The sequence below is a fragment of the Magnolia sinica genome, chromosome 16, assembly GCF_029962835.1.
Source record: "Magnolia sinica isolate HGM2019 chromosome 16, MsV1, whole genome shotgun sequence".
Lineage (NCBI taxonomy): Eukaryota > Viridiplantae > Streptophyta > Magnoliopsida > Magnoliales > Magnoliaceae > Magnolia > Magnolia sinica.
The window spans coordinates 72,137,405-72,153,905 of NC_080588.1; the positions used below are offsets into that span (position 1 = coordinate 72,137,405).

At 41.4% G+C, this 16,501-nt stretch overlaps 1 protein-coding gene across 1 annotated transcript; it reads right to left on the reverse strand.

The window, feature by feature from the left end:
* Positions 1-1,907: 1,907 nt before the first annotated feature.
* LOC131228593 (NEDD8-conjugating enzyme Ubc12-like) lies at positions 1,908-15,447 on the reverse strand. Its single transcript, XM_058224356.1, has 6 exons — positions 15,283-15,447; positions 5,044-5,157; positions 4,641-4,749; positions 3,810-3,888; positions 3,582-3,698; positions 1,908-2,368 (listed from the first exon to the last, which is right to left on the reverse strand). Exons 2-6 carry the CDS (start codon positions 5,150-5,152, stop codon positions 2,231-2,233), a joined length of 552 nt encoding a protein of 183 aa, XP_058080339.1. The 5' UTR covers positions 5,153-5,157; positions 15,283-15,447; the 3' UTR covers positions 1,908-2,230.
* Between the last annotated feature and the right edge of the window lie 1,054 nt (positions 15,448-16,501).

The window sequence follows — 16,501 nt, forward strand, 5'->3', positions numbered from 1 at the left end:
ACTTGCTTACAAGGTATTTTCTGCTTCCTGCAGCTTCATATTTTGCATTTCATTTCCATTGCTTCCTGTAGTTCTTGCCCATTAGAGTGGATATGTAAATGCCCAAGAGAGTTGGACAGTGAATTTGGATATGATTATGACAAAAAGCAATCACTTTCCTCAGGTCCTTTCTCATGCCTCAGATGTAGACTCACAAGAGTTTCAACACGAGGTCATGGGTTCGAGTACCCATTGCGGTGAAATCCCACTATGGTGTGAGTGCGTGGGTGTGTGTATGTGTGAGTGTGTGTGTATATTTTAAAAAAAATTGTATATTTTACAGCCCATTGTATCTTACAAATAATATCATAAATACTACAGTGATACTCTGAACAATGGCCTGTGCAAAGTACTTATTTGGGGAGACATACAACAAAGGTATTGTGGGGCCTACCCTTGCAATTGTATGACATTCAATCTATACATCCACTCATATTTGGGCATTTACAAAATTATGCATATAGGGAATTGGAGTGGGCCACAATTAGAGAAATACTGAGGTTGGGTTTCCCACCATTTCCTTCTTTCTCTATGCAGCATGCACTTGCATGTAACCCCACCTTTCCCTTTGACTTTCTCTCCTTTGAATCTCCCCCTTCTCTCCATCTGTTTGCTCCACGTCTGTCGCAGAGGCCATACCCCCAGTTGTCATTTTAAAAGCCCTTGACTTAATACTGATTGCTGCTGCTCTTACACTCTTGATCTGAGCTGCTCTACAGGCAGGCCTTACCATGGATCTGAATCAGGCTGGTGGGTACATCCTAGCAGTAGGAATTTGAGTAAATCAGGTAGTTAAAATATTGACCAACGGACCACAACGCTCAAATCCCGGCAGTTAGGTTTCATCCAGCCTGCTTAATTTTGGGGTCATGACACATCAATGGTGTGGCCCAGCCAAAACTAAAAAAACTTTAGTAAAAACAAATGGCTCCTAAATCACAGCGTTAGAATGTTATTGCATTGCTCCCTCCATAACTACAGTTTTGACCCTCATTTCATCCCGACTCTCAGCAGCCGGTGTTAAACCTGATCCAGTTCGATGCCCTGATTTGCACCTGATTCAGGCAACTCCCATCTCAGCTCAGGACTGAACAATTCACTCTGAGTTGCTAAGTCTTTTAACCATTGCTAGGGCTGCAACTTGGGTTCAGGTCAACATGAACCCAATTAACCCTGCCCAAGTTTGGATCAGGTTGGGTTGGGTTATCAAGGCCCTCAGGTTGGATTCGAGTTGGAAAATATCAATCCAATTTGAATTTCAGGTTGGGTTCAGGTAAAGCATATTTGGGTCAGTCAGATAGGGAATAATCACATCTTTGGGTTGGGTTAACTATAAAGGATTTTGGTTCGTGTTCGAGTTGGAATTCAGGTTAGGTCGGATTGCAGGTTGGGTCCTCTTGGAGTCAGTTGGGCTCATGTAGACCCTTAACCCAACCGAGTAGCACCCCTAACCTGCGCCTGGCACCTGCATTGCATTGCACAGCTTGAATAGAGAAAAGAAAAAGAAAACCAAGAAAGAAAATAGATGGTTTCTGATTCCATTTTGGAGGCTTCGAGAGGTGGTTGGATTGGCACCAGTTTACTCCTTGCCGCTAGTTTCAGCAGCAGAGACAATCGTGTAACCACTGTCCATCTGACTGCCTCTCCATTCACTAACCTCTCTGTTTTCTTACATATGGTTTGAATCTTTATTTGGACCTTTGATGCCAGTATTCAGCAAAAATAGAATTTCAATTGAGAGAGCACGTCAGCTATAGCCATCCTCCAAGTCGAGTCGACTCTGTCAAATTACAAGACCAGATTCCTCTGTTTTTCAGTTCTGTCATTATCAAGCTTCTAAAACCATAAGAGGAGAGGAAGGACAGCAATTACAGCTGGCAAATAAACATATGTTTTTCTTACTAATAATGGAAACAAGCACAATCTCCCATTCCACAGTACATAACTCCATGACCGTTCATTGCAGACCAGTTCGCTTAGAAAACACAAGAAATTACACCTGAGAGCAAATTCAAACAGCTTCCGGTTGAGCTTTTTTTATAAGAGTTGGTTTCTACCTAAAGCAATCCCAAAGCATATGCGGGAGATTGGGAACTCCACCAGGAAGATATGCTCCAAAGTGTAATTTGCAGCTCTTGTGGGGAGCCACGCATTGAAAATACTATTTTTACAGAATTGTCACTGGAAAATGCTATATGCATCTGGGGAAGAAAGTCTGACCAACGTAGCCTCCAGCCATTGCCCTTCTGACATTGGACTCGAACATCTTTGGGTTGTCCCTGAGCACAGCTGCTGCATCGTGGTTCAGAGGATCTTCGTGATTGGGTTGCTGCAGGCACACAGGAAAATAGCAGGGGTTAGGGGAATACTGAGTTGCAGAATGTCGGGAAGGAGAAGGTGTTTTTATCATGTGTCCAAGTTCAAATAAGACCTACATATATGAGAAATGCTTACATCCAATTTACAGTCGACCCAGTGGATGACTTTTAAGCTATCCGGTGCATGTGCCAGAACCACCCTGTCCGTTAAGTTGGCCACACGATGAGGATCACCTTGTGCAAAAATCAGCCCCATCCACTCATCAAGTGGGCACACCATAGAATAAAATAATGTATAGCCACTGATAGATTACAAATTACTCGTGTGGTTGCCTGATGAGTGGATGGGGCTGATTTTTGCACAAGTTGATCCTCATGGTGGGGCCAACCTATTGGACCAGGTGGATGTCGCACAGACAAGATAGGTTGGAAGGTAATCTGCTGGGTGGATGGCAACTCATTGTCCAACTGGTTGGATGCGAGCATTTCTACGTATGCACGTGCACACACGATAATAAAATATACAATGACTATATCATTTGATAAAATTTATGTTGTTCTGGTGCATGGAATAGATGCAGGTGCACATGCGTAGATATAAACTCACTACTTTCAGTTTTACCAAACAATACCTCAGGTTTTTGAAATTACTGCAGAGCGCTTTCGAGTGAGTGAAATGAGTACCATGCCCTACATCTATTATTTTTCTAAAAGAAGTCCAACAGATTCATGGCACGATATACATATAAACCAATAATCTAGCCAATCTAATCATCAGGTAGGCCAATCAAATTTGAAGGGTTTTGGGTGGTCTATATAGTTCTCTGTGGCGTAGCCCACTTGATAGTTGGAGTTTCCAGATTTTGGTTTGTATTATCAAAACTGTGGGATGCACCAGTTGGATGGATTGGATATCATACAAACACCACAAGGGCCCACAATGCATAGACTCTAACACCTTTTTAAGAAAAATTACAAATAAGGGCACTTTGGTCATTCTACTCAATGAAGCACTGCCATGCTTTGAAAAGGTGGAGGCACTGTTTGGTAGAATTTTCAGTAAAAATCACCTTTTTTTCTGGCTGCTGGGAACTGATAAAAGGTAAATTCCCTGTGCCACTCTTGGATTGGAATTTGAAGTTAAAGCAGTTCTTAGCTCTATCTCCATCACTATACCTTCTTCCAGAGAAAGGAAAAAAGAAAAAAAAAGAGAAAAAGAGTTACCGTGAAAAGGTGATTCAAGCCATATATGATAGTGTTTATATTGAGGACAGGTTTCCAATCCTCTCGCAGAATGTTGAGGCAGACATTTCCTTCCAAGTCGATATTAGGATGGTACACCTGTGGCAGGCATAACATTAAAGTCATCTATAAGACGTTGGAGAATGTTAACAGAAACAGAGGAAAACGTCTTAAATGAACAAGATCTGCTCGTTGAAATCAGAATCATACCTTTGTCTTGCACTTAACCTTTGGTGCCTCGTGAGGATAGATGGGAGGGACTTGGAAAGTAAACGCAAAATTGCCACCTCTGGCAATAACATGAAATGGTGAGCTAATGTTATAATGGTCATGGTAGCACCAAAGGTATTTTTTAAAAGAAAGATCTCTGCCAAGCATGTGTTGTTGCATGCAGACAAAACATAAAACCAGAAGAGGTGCACTCCAGTGGTAACGGATCCATAAGCTTATGGTGGTACCGGGCAGAATGTGAGGCCCACTGGTGTATGTACGATATCCAATCTGTCCGTCAGAAGCATCACTTATAACAGGAGCACCCAGAGCTGAAAATCAGCTTGATCCAAAACTCTGGTGGGCCATAGCACAGGAAACAGGTTTGGAAGGGATACCCACCCTTATTCTCACTGAGCCACCTGAGTTGCAGAATAGCCCGAATTTTTGTCCTGACACTTACATCCATGGAAGATGAAGGGTCTGGACAGCCTGGACTCTGCATATAAAATATGGTGGACCCCACGCAAATCAAGGGTGGGCATCCCATCTCAACTTTTTCCATGTTCTGTGGCCCACCTATATTTCTGTTTGGGTTGATTTTTGGACCCTGGGTGTAATGTAAGATGACGCATCTGATTTACAGGTTGGATACCATGAATAGATCTCTGTGGTCCCCACTTTTTCCCAGAACTGCCATAGCTTATGGTGGTAACAGTACCACCAGAGAGCACCCCAAACCAGAAAGGAACAAAAATATATGAAATCCTAATAATAAAATTTTGTTGACAACAAATCCTCAGATATGGGGCAGAGAATAAAATCACTCACAGATAATATCCTTCATCAGGCCGAATGCTGACCTCAAAGTTCATTAGATCATCCTTGCCATTGGGAAATGATATGGTAGTTGTTTTGGGAAGGTTTAGCTCACTGATATCTATGAGACAAGAAATATTGAATATCATGAGAAAACTCAATCAGCACATACAATGTCTTACCCACTAGCACTCTCCCTCATTAACAGTGGCTTTATAATTTTGGTATAATAATAAAGCAAAGTTGTACCATCATAAAACTAAAGGTAGAGAGAAAAGGGTGTCTGTGCCACCATCAATGATGATGTGTGCAGATATCAACTCATATTAAATGAATTCCAGTTAACAGATAACTGAAAGAAAGAATCAAAGACAGAATGAAACAGAGTTATTTGAAAAAAAAAAAAAGTATACACCTTTATGCAGACGCAATTCCCCAGCACTTTGCTTCTTGACAGGTGCCCTTCCATTGGCAGTTTCGGCAATTTCTCTCTGCTTTTCCTTTACTTTAAAAAGTTTAATCATTGTTCCTGCAAGATCATAAGATTCAAAATGAGGTGAAAAGAAGTCAATCACAAGATCAGGAGAAAAAAAGAAAGAAAGAAGGATTTGAGCTCGAATTGAACATGTTTCTTATGAGATTCGATTGGAACTACAGAGAAAGATTCTGGGACAACATTCATAATATTTTCTACTGAACTTATGAGACACCGGTCACAACTCGTATTTGCAAAAGATCTGGAGACTAATCATGGATAATACTTGGAGATGGAAGCAAGAACTATGAAAACAGATGTGAAGGATAACGGTTGAAGGTGATTCTAGAAATTTTATTTCTAGGTAGTCTTCAGAGCCATGGAGACTTTCATTCATTACAAAAAATTCATGATCCCATATATTCTGACAGTTGACAATTTTAGGAAAATAGGCATGCAGATCCCGAACGTGTGTCTTCTTTGCCTCAAAGCAGAAGAGACGGTGGATCACCTCCTCTTGCACTGTCCATTCTCTTCCGATATTTGTTGGAGCGTTCTTAGACTCGGTGTTTCCTGGGTTATGCCGAGTTCTATAGATGACTTATTTTGCAGTTGGCATGCGGAATCAGGAGGAGCTTTAGGCAAAAAGAAGTGGAAGATCATTCTCTTGGCAGTTATTTGGGCTGTTTGGGTGGAACGTAACAATCGATGCTTCAGGAATATATCGGTTTCTGTTGCGGGGGTGTTCTCTAGAGTGTTAATCTTCTTCAGAGATTGGGCGCCTTAGTTGCTGTTATGGGTTAGAGGTTAGGGTTTAAGCTGCTCTAGAGCAGCTTTTGTATATCTGCTTTTCTATAGCTTTCTCTTTGTTCCTCTATGTTTTTGTTGTTTTCTTGTTTTGTTTTCCTCTTTTTCCTCTCAATAAAAGTCTCATCTTTCAAAAAAATATCCAGGCTAAACATTCGTTTGCCCATTTTTTAAGAAAAATAATGAGTGCAAGAGTGCGAGAAAATACAGGGAGAATCCCAAAGGAGGCTAAGAGAACCAATCTACATAGAAATTTATATTAGAAGCCCGATCTTTCACATCCACTTTCGCCCTCTCAACCATCTTAGACACTGACCCGCTCTTATCTCTGAAGCGCCGGTTGTTTCATTCACCCCAAATGTATGAACCATAGGCCCATTAACAAGGAAAGTCTCCACATCGCCCTCCCTCACCACAACTGCCTCCATGCCATGCTTGCATCAGCCCTTCAATTGATCCCGGCATCACCCAAGGAATCTTTAAAACTACAAAATGGTTCTCCCATACTACCCTTGCTATCAGACAATGAATAAACAAGTGGTTTACGGACTCCGCATCACTTATGCACATGGAGCACATGTTGGGGACGATCATCGATCTCTTTTGACGATTGTCAATGACAAGCACTCTATTTTTTCCCGCCAACCAAGCGAAAACTGCAATCTTGGGAGGAGCATCATATTACTAAATAAACGCTAACAATCCGATTCTAAACGCGGGGTGTCACAAGTGATCAAGCTGTAGAAGGACCAAGCCGAGAACTTTACCTGATTTCTCCACTTTCCAAATCATGGCATCTCTCACCCCAAGAGGGGCAGACACCTTGAAAAGAACATTTCAACCTCATCATCCATCAAATTTCTTCTACAAGGCAAGACCTTACCCACTCCCTACCTGGCCATGGTGATGTTGCTACTCGAAGTAATTGTCACCAGTCCAGGAAATTCGAATCGCATGCTCTCATCTCCTAGCCACGCATCATCCTAGAAGCGCACCCTTTCCTCGTCCCCAACTGCGAATCTGACCTGTTCTTTAAAATTAGCTGAAACACTTTCTATTGCCTTCCAAATCTGGATGCCTTGTATAAGGAAGATTGCTTGACCCACCAACCATTCCAGGCAGCTCTATATTTGGCAATAATCAAATCTCTTCACAGACTTCATCCGTCCTGAATCTCCAAAGCCTTTTGTAGAGCAAAGCTTCATTGATTGCATCCAACCTGCTAACCCCTCCCTAGTCAGCTTGCAAACAAACTTAACCAAGTGGAATTTCTGAGATTTTGCTGCATCTTGAACACCGCTTTCGGACACTTGAATAGGGACATGAAGTACAACGGCAAACTTGTCACGACTGCTTTTATCAAAGTTCATCTCTCCTGAAGAAACGATGCCTGCTCTTCTGACTTGATAATCTTCCTTTCATTTCCTCTATAACTTTATCCCAAAGATGCTTTGGTGGCTTTCCAATGCATAGAGGGAGGCCAAGATACATGGATGGGAACGACGCTACACCACATTGAAACACTCCAGCTAATCTCTCCACTTCCTCCGTAGAGGTGTGAATACCTAGCATATCGCTCTTTGAAATGTCAACCCTTGTACTCAATATAGCTTTAAAGCACCTGGTGATCTTTTTTAAATTGTCCACCATACGATTGCCAGCCTCACAAAAGATTAAGGCGTCTAAAGGTTTCAGCTATCACCATGAACAGAAATGGAAATAGAGGATCCCCATGTTGAATCCCTTAATAAGGCCCACCTCATGAACTTTATCTAGCATCCTACTAAAGGTTTCGACTCGGCTATCACCACAAACAAAAATGGAGATAAAGGATTCCCCTGTCTAAAGCCCCTTAATGCTTTGAAGAAACCTTTTGGATAATCGTTCACTAGGACTGAGTATCTCATTGACTGCATACAAGATTGCATCCAACTTCTCCACCAACTACCACATCCCAATCTCCCCAGCATATAATCCAAAATGGCCCAATCCACACAGTCAAATGCTTTTTCTAAATCCAAGTTGTAAATTATCTCATTTTCCCCATCCTTTTGACGGGGTGTAGATACATCCATGCACCACCAATGCATAATCCAATATTTGTCTTCCTTTCATAAACACGTTTTGGGACTTGTATATGACACTAGTAAGCACCTCGTGGAACCTTAAAGCGAGGACCTCAGCTAGAATTTTATATGGGCTTCTGATCAGACTGATAGGCCTGAAGTTTTTACAGTCCTTCAGCTCCCGTGCGGATAGAGAGAGGCAAATTGTGTTGCCGATATTTTGGCAAAAGACTGCTAATTGCAAGATTCTTTCTATTGGTGATTCTTTTCCTCACTAATTTACTTTTATGATGTATCTCTTTACCTTTGAAGAAACAGACACAAACACAATTTGTAAGTCACATGTGGCATATCCAGTCATAGATCCGGACTTTCCATTCATTCATACCATTGGCTTTTGGTACAAGCCATTTTGAAAGAAATCCATTGATCAGATGATCCTAACCATCCCCATCAATACACGAAAAATGGATACTCAAGAATCAAGATTGAGTGAGAAACAAAATAGATCCAATCATCACATTGAAACATCTATTCAAAAGGTCCCACCATGGACTGTTTATGATTCCAAAGAAACAGTTTGGTTTGATGATGCTAACCATCCAATCTATCACTCATTGAAAGGGGGGGGGGGGGGGGGGGGGGGGGGGATTGGATTCATGTAATCGCATGCTTTTTATTTACCATGGTTTGCCCCCGGTTGTACAATGAATAAACAGCCAGATTGATTGGCCTTGCCACATTTCACTTAAAATCTTTGGAGACATTGGCAACATCCCCATATGAAGGTTGAGCCCAGCTTATCAATCAAAAAAATACCCATGAAGGTGGCAGCACTAGTATTGCCCATACATGGAGATGCTAATGGTAGCATTACCACCATAAAAATGGTGGGAACGATCCAATGTGTTCCACGTGGTGTGTGTGTGTGTAGCATCTAGCCCATGCATCAGGTGCACCCAATCAATTTAGGGGACCCCAAAAATCAGGTCAATCTAATGACCAAGTGGGCCATAGAAAAGCCCCAGATCCAGCAGAGCCAACCAACTTGTGTACGTCATCCAACCCATGCATCAGGTGTGCCCCACCATGATGATGAAACACAAAAAATAAAATAAAAAAATAAAAAAATAAAAATGCCAATCCAACTATCAAGTTGGTCCCACCACCTGAATTTGTAAATAAATAGGCATCTTTACAAGAGCATGGAAAGATTTACTGGATGGAAAAAATATAGTGGTGGTGAAGGACTCCCTAGCCTCTTTTAGGAGATACTTCCTCAAGGCTTGCCTTGTTGGGAAGGTAGATTTCAGCAAAGTCACATTGGAAGATTTGAGAAACCGCATGTTTAAGTGCTGAAAAACTCTGATTTTGGTAGGGGAGGCAGAAAGTGTTCTGCTAAAAGATTGGGGTGCCTCAGTGACTGATGAAAAGTCTCTTCAGTAGAGTGAGATAATGGGTTCATCAGAGAGGTCTGCCTGGTTCAAGATCTAGGGTGTCCCCCTCCACGCATGGGATGTGAAGAGGTTCTCTCCTTTGGGCTCTTGCATTAGATCCTTCTTGGATGTGGATCCAAGATCAGTTGAAAAATTAGAGGTAGGGAGGGTGAAGGTGTTCTTCAACAGAGCCGTTAGCACTGAAACGACAGTTCCTCTCATGTTTAGGGCAGAGCTTATGTAGTGAAAATTGACAAGAGGCATGGTTCTATTGTCTGAACTTGCATCAAAGCTTAGTGTTGATGCTATACATAACGGCAGATTGCGGAAGGTGTCCAGAAGCACATTAGAGATGCGGAAGATGAGGGCTGGCATGGGTGCAGGGGGCCCCATACGCCTGTGGGCCAAAACGTTGATAGCTACCACATGTCTGGCTGTGTGGAGGGAAATCATTGAGTCCCTTAAAATTCTACAGCCACTGCTGACATAAACAGCTGTCAATTGACAGAGCAGGATCATGTAGGATCTTTCTCTGCGTTGGTAGTTTGTAACATAATTGGGGAAAGTTTCAGGTGGGCATTGATGGCTGTGTGCAGACCTAAGAATCCTAATGTAAGGTCACAGTTTTCGGATGAATTTTCAAGGATAAATGCGAGATGTAGTCTCCCATGGGAGGTTAAGGTAGACAATACAACTACATACTTTTTTCTTTTTCAATACAACTACATTCTCTTATGAGAAACTAGGTGGCAGTGACGTAAAAAATAAAAAAGAAGAAGAAGCAGAGTGACTACTTCAATGAGATGTTTCGCAGATTTTATTTAGCAAAACTAGGAGACAAAAAGGTGAATACTTCAACCACCAAAAAAAGAAGGGGAAAAAAAAGAAGAAAAAAAGAGTGACTACCTCACTGAGATGCTTCACAGATTTTATTAAGTTGGTACAAGCTACATATGTTCCTAATATGAATGGATTGGGGGTGGCATTTCTTGCATGTGGTTCAATTGGTCCAAGGCCAGCATCGGACCGTGTTCCCATCTTTTTGGACTTGTCGGATATTTCCATGAGGCCCATACCATTAAGAATTGAGAAATGTTGGTTGGAGAGTGGGTGATGAAATGTGAGGTAGATGGTAAGGCAGGTTATAGATGCTTGAGAAAATTGAAGCTTAGATATTGGTCAAGCAGGGGTCAAGAATATGTAGCCAAATTGAAGCTATGAATAGAGAAGAGGAAGGGCATCCTGATGAGAGCTCGTTAATTGAAAGCGAAATCCCAAAGTATGATGATTCTGTGGCGGCAAAATCGAGATCGAATTATCTAAGTATGGAGAGACAAACTTTTATCCCTTCCATATACGGCGAATGGGAGGATATTGAATACAATCCTATGTTGCATTTGAAAATCTCATTGGTTGAATACCATATTCAGATTATAGATGTGATCATTGAGAAATACTCTAAATTATATTCTATGGAAGATTTTTATCAACTGAAACTAGATGATCTAGATTTCTAGGCATTGCCATGGGGGTGGCAAAACAATTAGAAGAAGCTTTGAATGAAATGAAGTTAAGAAAGTGGTGGGTGACATGTACTACAGGCAAAAGGCTTGGGGCTGGATGGTTCCGCGATGGCTTTCTTTCAAGAGTGTTGGGACATCACTAAAATCAATATTGTGGATTTTTTTTTGAAGAATTCCATCACAGGTTCAAGCAAAGGGTCAGAATTCAACACTTACTACACTTATTCCAAAAGTTGAGGATGCAATGGAAACCAAAGATTTTATGGAAGGATGCTACAAGATGTTAGCTAAGGTGCTTGCAGTTATATCACCTGGAGTTTCCACTTCTATGATCTCACAGTTTCAAGGGGTGTTCATTGAAGATTTATACAGATTTTGGATGGCATCTTTGTGCAAATGAACTTATAAATTGAAGGACCAAAAGCAGCAACGCGGGAATTTTGAGCAAGATTGAAATGAAGCATGGTTTTAGATATCGGTGGCAAAATGGTCATATCGGTCATATCACAACCGTATCAGCTGTCCCTACAATCTAATACAGGCGAACCGATCTATTAAGGAAAAAAATGTGCCGTATAGATGTGTATCTGCCAGCACAAGCCAATACACCCCATATTAGCACTCATATTTGAGCTGTTATGGCCAATGCAGCCATAAAGGTCCCATTTCGAAATTTTTATTTCAAATGCTCTCTCATTTTCCGGGTTGATATGCTCCATATCGACAAGGCCGTTACTTATGGCCGTTATGACCATAAAGGCTCCATTTCGAAATCTTTTATTTCAAAAGTTCTCTCATTTTCCATTTCTTTCTTCATTTCAACCATGAAGCTTAGAAACTATTTTAGATTAGATCTAGGCACATTGTGATGATCAGATCATAATTTTGAGTGGAATTCGACAATAGAAGCATAATGTACCATTTTAGGAAAAAATATCCAAAAGAAGGGCTTTTTTTTTTCAAAACTCTGGGTGTTTTTTAAAAAAAAAAGCATGAAGCAATTTATTAGGCAGAACCAGAACCAGAAAAACAAAAAAAAAAAAAAACAAAAACAAAAACAAACAAAAATAAAATACAATAGAAAAAAGTCCCAATACAACAAATCTTTCAGTGTATTTCCTTTCCCTATTCAAGATTCTTGCTATAGTCGCCTCCAAGATTGAAAGGCTTCAAAGAAATTTCTTGTGGAAAGGAGTGCGGAAGGGGAAAATATTCACCTCATTAATTAAATGAGTTCGAAAGTAGTGAGACAAAGGGTTTTAGGGACTATGAATGTGAGAGAAAAAATCGGTGTTGTTGAGTAAATGGTGCTGGAGGTTTTGGAAGAACCAAATGCATTTTGGAGACCATTACGGTGACTGTTACCGTTACGGAATAGCTTGCCTCTAAAGCCATCTTGTTAGGCTCTATGTGAGTTAGCTATTGAAAATGGGGCAAAGACTCAAAATTGTTACAAAATGATGGGTGGCTTGGAATATCAGGATGAGAACAAATTCATATGATGAGGAGTTGAGGCTTTTTACCAACATTCCAAGCAAGCTGAAAGATGTGCATGTTGATCTATTGTCTGTTGATAGGAAAGCGTGGAGGTGGTTGCTGAACGGCAAGCTTTTGGCAAAATCCTCATCTTGGTATTGACAGCAAGGAATGGTGCATCCCCTCCATGTGCAAATGTATGGAGAGCCCCCCATTCCCCCAAGGGTGATAGGATCCACTTGAGTTGCTACAGCTAACAAGATCCTCACGCTTGATTATCAAAAGAAGCAACAGATGGCCTCTCCGAATATGTGTGTCATGTGCAAGTGCGATAAGGAAGCAATCAACCATCCATTCTTCCATTGCTTAGCAGCTAGAGAGGAGTGGGTTTTTACTCTTCACACTAGGTTTGGGATTGTATGGCCATTCAGCAGTTCAATAATCAATTTGGTGGTCGAATGGCTTGGTGGGCTGTTAAAGGGCACAAGGAATCCCTTTGGAAGATGTACTTTACTGGGGTCTTGTGGAACATATGGGGGAGAGAGAGAAATACTATAAAAATTTTGAGAAGAAGGTTTCGTCAGCTGAAGTTGGTAGAAGTATACTCTAATTGATTACCAGTTTTTTTTTTTGTTTTGTTAAAGCAACGGGAATATATTAAAAAAACGAGGGAGAGAAACAAGGGGACTGCTGAGATAGCAGAAACAAAACCAGAAAAAAAGACTACAAGCCTAAAAAGAGAAAATCAGAATCTTTAAGACTAGGCACATTAGAAGCCCATTCTATAAGCAGCTTTTTGGCTCTCGATCCCACAACTTGAACCGAAGCCTGCACATTGTTGAAACACCTGTTGTTTCTCTCCTTCCAAACCGTCCACCAGATAGCCATGATTGCCATTTTCCAAACCTTATATCTGATTTTACCCAACTTGAACCCGTGCCAATAAGCAAGGAAAGAGGAGGCTGTAGCTGGCACGCAGCCGCTAACATTGAAACTTGAAAAGAAATCCTGCCGAATCTGAGAGATGAACGGACAGTGCACGAGGAGGTGATCAACTGATTCATCGCAGGCCATGCAACAAAGACAGATGTTGGCGAGTTGCATTCCTTTCTTCATGAGGTTATCCATTGATAAAATCCGATTCTTGGAGGCCAACCAAACAAAACAAATATATTTTGGGGGGACGGGGTATTTCCAGATAAACGGAGAAGCCAACGATGCAGGGGGAGAGGAGGAGAGAAGAGAAGAGTAAAGGGACTTCACCGAAAACTGAGAGGATTTATCTTTGGTCCAGATGATTTTATCCGGATCGGACAGGAAAGGGGAAACCCTGGATGGGCAATCAAGAAGTTCAGCAAAAAGAGTAACCTCCCAATCGTACAGATTTCTGCAGCAGCTGATATCCCAGACTAAACCATTTTCAAATTGAGAGAAGAAGCTGTTTATGGGCCTATCCTTCCTAACAGCAAGACGATAAATAGATGAAAAGCTGTCTCTCAAACTCCTTTCCCCAATCCAGTGGTCCTCTCAAAACCGAATCGCCGACCCGTCTCCCAAATGAAAAGCAATATTCTCCATAACCAGTTTTTTGGATCGAAGGATTCCTTTCCAACTGCGAGAAGCTCTGTATACTGTAGAATCCCTGGTCCACCAACCTCCCGAGGACGACCCATATTTCCCTTTGATGACGTTGTTCCATAAAGCTTCCGGTTCCGATCCAAGTCTCCAAGTCCACTTGCCCAGGAGAGCCTTATTCATCGCCTTGAGATTTTTGACGCTTGCGCCTCCATCTTTGAAATGCCTACAGACCTCTTGCCAGTCCAGGAGATGGAATTTGTTCTGATTTTCCTTACCGCTCCACAGAAAATCTCTTCTCAGCTTGTCAATCTGACGCCGAATAACCGAAGGGCAGATGAAGAGGGACATGAAATAAATATAAATAGGGATATTTGTCAATGCAGCTTTGATAAGTGTGAGGATACCCCCGATAGACAAGTACCTACATTTCCATCTAGCCAACGACTTTTGGAATTTCTCCACCACCTTGTCCCACATGGAAAGCGGAGGGGAACCAAAGCAGGAATTCCATGGGTGCGTAAAGGCGGATCTCTTGAGGGAACTGGGGAATCTATAGTGATTATACGATGGCAGTTTCTTCTTGTAATTTGTCTTTTGAATTTCATCTGTGCTAATATTTTTGTGGTGGGCCTGATTTCTTAGTGATGAGAGGGTCACTGAGTTGGGCCTACTCTTCATGATGTACAGATATTTTAATGGAATAAAATCTTCAATTTTCGAATTTTAAAAAAAATAAATAAAAAAAAACATATAAAAGCATCCAAAACCGTAATCCACTAAGGGGTCGTTTGGATGTCTGCAAATGGGGCAAGTCGCAAATGACTTTCAGGGAAACGGGAAATCATTTACAATCTGCGTTTGGATGACTTTTTTATCGCCTGTAAATGATTTACAGCATTTACCCCCATTTCATTTACAGGCAAAAAGGTCGGATTTCATTTACAGGCTTTCCACTCTCCATTTACAGGACTTAAAAAAATTACAAGCTATCCAAACACAGACAATCATTTACACCTTACAGCCAAAAACAGGACAGGCTGTAATGATTGATTACCAGTAAACCATTTACGGCATCCAAACGAACTAGAAATATTGCAAAAAGACTGGAATCATAAGAACGAAATAAAATACCATCCAAGCCCTAGAATCTTCCGTCGATCATCAAATCGAAAGACGAAAACAGGAAAAAGCACAATAGATATCTATCCAATGATTGTAATCTATACAGAATAGATCGAATCGGTAGAAAGTAGAATTAGAAAAAAAGCGAAAGAGAAAATACATACAGATTACCTGTTCGTCCAAATAACGTAAGAGAGATTTGAGACGAGAGGGAAGGAGAGGGAGAGAAGGAGAGAGAAGGGAATTTGGAAATGACAGCGAGTTTGCGTTTTAAAAGGGATCGACAATCGACAGGTTCCGTCGCCCACTTGGGAATTTCGTTGGATAAAAACAACCCTGGGATTTTGTTGAAAAGACGGATGAGTCCCGTGAAAGAAAGTCGGCAATACCCGAACCCGACAAGTTAGGTTGGATTGGAAGCGGATGTACACTGCTATATAGCTGCTGTACGTACGTGTCGTGCGCAGACGAGCACTGACGCTCCTCTAGCTCCGAGTTGTACGAACGGTTCAAAGGAGATCAAAGCTATATGGACCCCACAGTGATGTATTTATTATATCTACACTGTTCATCTATTTTTAGAGATCATTTTAGAGCGTTATCTAAAAAATAAATCATATCCAAAGATCATCTAGACCACACCAAAAATAGCAGCGGAGATGATCACCGCTAAATAATTTTTAGGGCCCACCATAACGTTTATTTTTCATCTAATCCGTTCATAAGGTCAAAAATACCTGAATGAAAAGGAAAAAAAAAAATCATATTGATCCAAAGCTTCTGTGACCCCAAAAAAGGTTTCAATGGTAGAAGTTCAATCCCCAGCTGCTTTTTGCAGTGTGGTCCACTTGATAGTTAGATCTGTCTTATTTTTTGTTTCAAACTTAAGACGACCTCGCTAAATGGATGAACGGTTGGGATATAACACTTAATTCCGACCTACAAAACTTGCTAAAGTCAATACAGCAGCTATATAGCTGGTGTGAGGTACAGCAGCCAGTCCGCTTCCGGTTGGATTGGATTGTAAGGTCCTCGGGTTGGGAAAGGTAAACCCATTTGAGTTCCGGCCGTGCAAATTAGGATGAGGTTGGTTTGGGTCTAAGTTGGAAATAATCGCATGTATTTAGGTCGTGTCAAGTTGAGTTGGTCCAGTGAATTACTTGGGTTGGAATTCGGGTCGGGTTCGTTTGAAGATTGGATCCTACTGGGGTGGGTTGGGCCGAGTTGCAGTGAGGTGATGTTGACTAGGCTTGCAAGCAAGCAAACACATTAATATCTCTGCCTCAAATCATCTTGTTGCGTTTACAACCTAAAGATTTAAGGATGGTCTATTCACAAGGTGGGCCACATTTGCATGTTAATGTCGGCTGTCAGTCGCTTTATGTGGAGG

Bases quoted from the DNA above. Each gene is read 5' to 3' on its own strand.
- LOC131228593 (XM_058224356.1), bottom strand. From the start codon at position 5,152: ATGATTAAACTTTTTAAAGTAAAGGAAAAGCAGAGAGAAATTGCCGAA. The intron at 4,750-5,043 runs GTGTATACTTTT...CTTGTCTCATAG, and splicing joins GGAATTGCGTCTGCATAAAG to ATATCAGTGAGCTAAACCTT. The intron at 3,889-4,640 runs GTGAGTGATTTT...TGTTATTGCCAG, and splicing joins CCTGATGAAGGATATTATCT to AGGTGGCAATTTTGCGTTTA.